General features: G+C 43.1%; 1 protein-coding gene across 1 annotated transcript in view; it reads left to right on the top strand.

Annotated features, from left to right (window-relative positions):
- The first annotated feature begins 1,350 nt into the window (after positions 1-1,350).
- The window catches only part of eif4ba (eukaryotic translation initiation factor 4Ba), a 10,968-nt gene continuing 4,981 nt past the window's right edge, over positions 1,351-7,337 (top strand). Inside the window, exons 1-8 of the mRNA XM_031847677.1 lie at positions 1,351-1,435; positions 3,171-3,311; positions 3,820-4,025; positions 4,799-4,915; positions 5,081-5,135; positions 5,247-5,396; positions 6,014-6,145; positions 6,888-7,055. Of these exons, the coding sequence (XP_031703537.1) occupies positions 1,423-1,435; positions 3,171-3,311; positions 3,820-4,025; positions 4,799-4,915; positions 5,081-5,135; positions 5,247-5,396; positions 6,014-6,145; positions 6,888-7,055 (982 nt within the window). The 5' untranslated portion in view covers positions 1,351-1,422. The remainder of the gene's footprint in view (positions 1,436-3,170; positions 3,312-3,819; positions 4,026-4,798; positions 4,916-5,080; positions 5,136-5,246; positions 5,397-6,013; positions 6,146-6,887; positions 7,056-7,337) is intronic.

Raw genomic sequence — 7,337 nt, 5'->3', positions numbered from 1 at the left:
GGAACAGACTACAACTGACAGAACTGCAGAGGAAATCATTGATGTCAGGTAGGAATCATCACTTCAGACCCTTCACACCCTGGACACAAGCTGTTCCAACTTCTCCCCTCTGGTTGACGCTGCAGAACACTCGACGCCAAAACAACCAGACACCAACAACAGTTTCTTCCCGCAGGGCATCACTCATATGAACAGTCAGCATCACTCATACACTGTCAATAAATGTAACACCATAACATCCACTTGCTACCATTATAAACAACATTTTCACAGTTTGCGATGCATGTTTTTTTTTTTACATGTACATCATGCACTGTCACTGTTGATATAAATCTTGTATGTATAAACTATATTTTAACACGTACATTCAGTAGTTGTTTCTTTGCATTATTTGTACGGTTTACAACAGAAACACTTGACTTGTGTGTAGACATTTTATCTTATTTTTGTTGTTGGTCATTTGTGCCTTTTATGTTCTTTTACTTATACGTATTGTCTGCTGAACAGTCTTTGTTGTTCTTCAGCTTTATTTGCTCAGCTCTGGTGGTCCCTGTTCTTAGCTGTTAGGTCTATTTCTCACTGAGTGTAATGAAAAAAAGTCAAATTCCTTGTTTGTACATCGTTGGCTAACAAAACTGATTCTGATATATATGAAACATGTAACCCTCATATTAACAACAAATTTAACGTACAGGATTACTGACTATATCTACTGACCCCAAGAATAAAGTAAGAAACAGACATTTTCTTCTCCAAACATTATTAGTTATGTAATTAATGCCATCTGTAGAAAAAAAACAGATCATTAAATTGCAGTTACTTTGAATATTAGGTAAAACAAGAATAGACAGAGCACATGAGGAAATCTGTGTCTGCTGCATCTGTGTCTGTCTACTTCAAAATGACAGAGTGCCCCGAGTGTGATTCTTTAAATTAGGACCCATAGCAAACATTTTATCTACCCTATTGTGTCTATTAAAACATCATAGGTTGCAATCTGGTGCTTTATGGTGTTCGGCAACCAATACATTCATATTTAAGATTATTATTTAAAAATAACCAATTATTACAGAAAACAATTATACAAAGTCATCAGAAACACATTTATTGACAAATGCATGGAATGATGAATTAAAGCAGCCACCTATAAGATATGACAGAAACATATAGGCTTCCTCTTGGGAATCTGTGGGGACCGAAGTTAGTAGAATGAGGGTTAAAGCTGTATTGAGATCTTTGGTCCATGGATTTAAAGACTGCTATAAAAGAGAAATAAATGAAAAACCGTGAAAGTTACAGCCAGAATGGAGTAGCCTAGTAGGCAAACAAGAGAGGACACATGCCCGTGAACGGCGATGCGCGCTCCCGAAAATAAACCTCTGACGCCTTCATCCGGGAACTACTACGGACTCGTTCTCCAACATGGCAGCGTCAGGTGAGGCTTACGAGGGTGAACGATCTGGGTCGGTTGGGTGGAATTTCAGAGGGTTTTACCGCGATAAAATTAAACATGTTTAGTTTTCGGGATTGTTAAAGTGTCGTCTCGTTGATTAGCGTCGTTGTCCCGCGTGTATAAATCGGTTCGTCAGTTGTTTTGGCCCGGTAAAGACGTAACTGCTGGAGGAAGGCGAACGAACGATGCAACGATTTGCACGATCTGAACATTTTAACCTCATGTTACACATCACATGTGGTATTTTCCTATGGAAAAAAGTCATTTCGATGTGTTGGGCTGTCCGCTCTCGGGTCTACGTCGTATTACACGTATTGGACAGTGTGTGACCTGTTAAGAAATGTTGCTAACTGCGTGCGGAGCTGGCACGTTGTATGCTCGTAGCGGAGCTCGCCGTGGCGCTCACAGCAGACAAGCATCGGGCGCAAGCGCGTTTCCGTGGAGGAGGAGTTGGGCCGAGAAGTCCGTGCAGCCCGAGGAGTCTCTCCACGTGTGCAGCCTGGCTCCCTGCTATCGGTGTTTAATGAAACCGGGCAGCTGGGCCTGTCGGGTCGACTCTTAAATACTTCCCTGGCAGCTTCGCAACTTTGAGCCGTCCCACCCGACCGACATAGTCTTGCTCCGACGATGGCGCACTTGGATCCTGGCGCTGCGACGTGCACTAGGCCCTAAAACCTAGCCTGCTAAACAGGGACACTTCCCTCGTCGGCACTCCTTTGCTGACTAAAGACAAAAGCGATCTGCGTATATAGCAAACACACAACCTGTGTGTTGGCCCTCGTAACTGCTATGCTATTGTTGCGTTAGCTGAAGTAAATGCTGCCCAAAGTTAACGTTACGCAGCTCCCATGTGGCTAATGTCACAGTAGTGAGGACCACTAAAAAAAAAAAGCCATTCTGCAGTCAGTGTATTACTATTCAGTTCTAGTGGGTATAAGCAGTCGAGGCCAGTTGGGCCCGTTGATTGTAAACAATGACTTAGCATTATGTACTGGGGAAGAGTTGGTAACAGTCTCTATGTGAGCAGGTTTTTGTAACTGTGTGTGTGAAGAATGTCCTGACAGCTGGGATTTTCACAATAAAGCTCACAGACAGCTTTATTGTACCTCCCCTTTTTTTTATAAATCAGACCAAAACAAGCCAGACCTGCTCTATGAGCTGAGCTGTGTGGCGCTCCAATGTGCAACCGGAAACTGTTTGCTATTCAAGCAGACTCCAAGGTGTGTTCCTTTAATAAAAAAAAATTAAAAAAAATGCAGCAAACATGTGGTCCTGTGGGTTGAACATGTCACAATTATTGATCATTGCATTATTGGGGCTGAACCAATAGAGACAAACCTCTTGTGATCGGTTGACAGACCACTCCCTGTGTGTTTACTTTCCAACAGGAAAATAAGTCAGACATTGTCTCATCAGCTGTTCACATGAATGGAGAGAGACTCACACAAACCCAGACCGATGTTGTGTTGGCGTTTAAAAGATTTAGTCTCGCAGCATTGCATTTCACTGCATTAATGAGTATTTTGTCTAGTGAAAGCCAGTGAAGCAGTCTGACATCCCTGTTCTTACGACTAATTAGCATAAGTGTACCATTTAGCCAAATTTAAATGTATGAAATGAAGGTAAATTTAGGCTTTAAAGACTTCTTTTGACAGATATCCGTATAGACGACAAACCCATGGCTGACTATGTACTCTTGTGTTCATCTCCCCTTTAGCTAAGAAGAAGAATAAGAAGGGGAAGACCCTCACTCTGACTGACTTCCTGGCAGAGGACAAGGGAACCAGCAATGCGCCCCCCAGCTACCCAGCCAAGTCCACTAGCTGGGCCGACGAGACCGATGACTTAGACGGAGATGGTGAGCAGCACACACTGAAATGCACACAGGAAGTTTTTATCTGGCGAACCTCGGATCTGTCTTGCATTTTTCCGTCTAGCTAGAGAAAGATCAATATCAGAATGCAGACACTGAATGTAATATGATGTGTTGTTGCAGAGCGTTATTGGTCTTTTATTTCCAAGTCCTTTCAAGCTATACAGAAGTAAGAACAGGTCGGGCAAGTTGGTGAATCATGTATAATCACGATCATGGAGAGATGGTTTAAGTTTTCTGTTCAATTAGCCATAAACTAACCTCTATAATGCCACCGAGGGATTGTAATTATCTGTAAACTAATATCTCATAATCATGGACTACTTCATGGCCTTTGTACACGCCCTGTAAAGAAAGAAGTCAAGTATAACATGCATTATAAGGAAACAAAGGTTGAATATCCTGTAAACAATTTGATTTGGCTGAGAAAATAATTTGTTGTTGGTCAGTAACTGAAAGTAAGTTTTATGTTCTTTGTTTCTCACCCCTCCAGTTTCAACCTTGTGGCACACGGAGGAGGATTCATTCCGGGCATCGGCCATTGACCGGTCCATCCTGCCCACAGCACCTCGCTCGGCTCGTGAACCCAATGTTGACCGGTCCCGACTGCCCCGCAGCCCACCGTACACGGCCTTCCTGGGCAACCTGCCCTATGATGTCACTGAGGACTCGATCAAAGACTTCTTCCGCGGCTTGGCAGTAGGTGTAACACACACACACGCATTGCAGGACATATAACACATGGCACTTACGGGGGTTACAGCTACTTAAACTCTTTAGTTTTATAAGGAAAGAAAAGGTGAAACTCGAGTGATGGTTTCAGTCGCAGTCTTTGTTGTTCTGCACAGGAGCAACAAATGATACAACGCCCTCGGGGCGGCTGTTAACACACTGCATGACCAGTGAATTGGTTTAGTAATAAATAACAGGACGTACAGGTCTAACTTCGTTTCTTTTTCCCTCCTTTAACTCTGGACATTAGGAGTGTTAGCCTGGTTCACACTGGACATAGAAGCGCCGCAATTTTTGGTTCAGCGGCAGGTTCGCGATCATCAGCGATAGTTTCTGCGTCTAGTCTATTTTTGCCGTCTGCAAATATGGAAAGAACACGCACTGATATTCTACTATAAACAATATGAATTCTATATATATCAGTGTTTCCTATTAATAACCTAGACTGTGGTGGACGGCAGACTGTCCTCAGTGCTGATCTGCAGCAAACTCGTTAACCCGACCGACACGTCTTGAAACAAAAACCCTGCCTCGTTTGTAATGCTTTGTGAGTGTGACTCTTTTGCTGTGTCATCACCATTCATGTTTATATGTTCATCTAAGAATCTAATTTCTTCCCCCCCCCCCCCCACGCCTACTACTGTCGGTGTCTCCTATTCTTAAATGGGTGAACTGTACAGTGCTGGGCCCAGATCAGTGCATTCTCTGTTTTTATGTTATTCTGTCACCTTCTTCACCAGATCAGTGCAGTGCGTCTGCCTAGAGAGCCCAGTAACCCAGAGAGGCTGAAGGGCTTCGGCTATGCTGAATTTGATGACGTGGACTCCCTCCTGAGGGCCCTGAGTCTCAACGAGGAGGTGAGAAGATGCAACAAAAACTTGGTTTTATAGTCGTTGCATTTTTATTTGAACTAAGCATGAGTGACAAAGATCTATAGTTGTACCATGAATTAGTCAGTTTCTTCTTTTCACAAAGATGTATACGGGACAATGACTAACTACTCAATTTGTTCATGCCAACAGAACCTGGGAAACCGAAGGATCCGTGTAGATATTGCAGACCAGTCGAATGATAAAGGTACATCGCTCACTTTTGTTTTGCTGCAATGTCTTCTGGTCACGAGGTTGGGAATATGTCCTTTCACCTTTATTCTATAATTAAACTTAATATCGCCTCTTCTCCACTCAGAGAGAGACAATGGTTCTATGGGAGGCCGAGACAGGGGTGGACGGATGTCGGACATGGGGCCCGACAAGACGGACAGTGACTGGAGGGCTCGTCCCACTTCAGATGCTGCCGACGATGGACCTCCCAAGAGAGAGGAAGCTTTTGGAGAGAGTGAGTCACAATTGTTGTTGTGCGTGCTTTGACGTGAATAAATGTGTTTGTGGTTTTGGACAGAATGGACCTATGAGACGGCAAAATTCACTATTCGGAACATAGTTGCTCATTATCCATAATTCTTCCTGGTCACATATTCGCAGCGATACTCTCTTGCGTTAGCTACTTAGGCTGCTGAATCTGCAGTGGGTGGCTATATGAACGATGTGGAGAGAAGGACTCCACACATTAAATGTTTGAGGTGTCACTACAGATATTCAACGCTTCAGTTAAATTGTCTGCATACAGCTACCGAAAGGATGTCGCATACTGAACTGAACGTCTTGTACCAAACGGCGCACACACACACCGTTACACCCCTAGTGGTAAACTAATCAACTATTCTAAAGTGTCCAAATTCACTCTGATTGAAAAAGGTTTCCCCTGATTTTGCTTCAGAGTTGTGATAACTGCTTTATATACCTTTTTATAGTGCTATGTCTATATTTTTTGCTAAATGTTGACTCGAAAATAAAAATGTATGTATGTAAAATTTTTGATGTCAGACCAGCATTTCACGAGCAGTGAAATTCCATACATGAAATGTCATCATTGTTCTGTTACAATTCTTGCAGGATCACGGGACCGCTATGAGTCAGATCGTTTCAAAGATGGGCCACGGCGGGACAATGACCGCTACGATGGAGGACGAGACCGCTTCCGAGATCGCTATGATGACAGGGACCGTAGAGACTTCGATAGAGGAGGTGTGTCTTTGTGCTTGTTGGGATTCAGTATTACCTGGCTGTATAAGCAGCTCTTTGGCTTCCTGATCATAAGATCCACAAAATATATATTTAATTTTTTTTACATGCCCTTCCTAATGAAGTCATTGGCTAACACGACTCCCTGATTGCTCTGCTGCAAGCTTGGCTGTTAAATTTGTCTTTTCGATGCAACTTCTGTCATCCATGCCAGCACGCATTAACCGTTGAGTCTGCACGCTCAGGGATCCAATCAGCCACTATGTGGTTCAGAGTTCGGGTCTAGTTGAGATGTGGACCGCTTGTGGGCACAATCCGGACAATTTATGAAACCTAGGTCTCAAATCATCTTCTCCTCACACCGGAGATCCTCTCCTCCAGTGAGAGCAAAGGAGAAGAGAGGAGGAAAGCCGGGGCTTGAGACCCACTGGATGAAAACTCAACGTTTCCTGATTTTGCTGCTTCAAAATAAAAGCTTTTAAATAACAACGTAACAGGACTTTTGTTGTAAAGAGTTCTTAATGTGTTTATTCATCATTTTACAGACGCTCCTTTACCGTCGGATATCACTGCGATAAGGCAAGCCTCATTGAAGTATCAAGTGTGGACACGCATGTGCAGACAGAACTGAGTTCAGATCTGGCGCATCGCAGAGGTGTCATTGAAAAGAGTGAAAACACGGCCCTTCTTGAAACCGGACTTCTTTATAAACTAAACTCTGTTTTCTCTCTTGCCATCCTTCCAGGTTTTGACTCTCGTGGTGGTAGTGCTGGTCGTGACGCAGGAGGAGGTCGTCGTGCCTTTGGCACCGGCTTCCGCCGCGATTATGATGACAGTCGAGGTAGCAGTGATCGTTTCGGGGAACGTGGGGAACGCGAGGACCGGTATGAGAGAAGGGAGGATAAGCGTGACGGTAAGAGCTCAACATACAAATAGTACAGTTTGTCAGCATTATTCATGAACTGATCACAACAAGTAAGGTTTCTGAGTAGTGTTGTTGTTTGCTTGAGTTATGTTCAACGGTAATTTAAGGATTTTATATTAAGCACTAATTAAATTAATATTATCTAAAGAAAGCTTTTAAGAACTTAAAAATGATGTTTATATTTTCACACTTCCCTCTTTAAAGAGTACAGTTTCTTCATATATTTACAGCCATACAACTTCATATTAATATTATATATATATATATATA

The sequence above is a fragment of the Anarrhichthys ocellatus genome, unplaced genomic scaffold, assembly GCF_004355925.1.
Source record: "Anarrhichthys ocellatus isolate YVR2014 unplaced genomic scaffold, GSC_Weel_1.0 scaffold1, whole genome shotgun sequence".
NCBI lineage: Eukaryota > Metazoa > Chordata > Actinopteri > Perciformes > Anarhichadidae > Anarrhichthys > Anarrhichthys ocellatus.
This window is presented reverse-complemented; position numbering and strand designations above follow the sequence as displayed.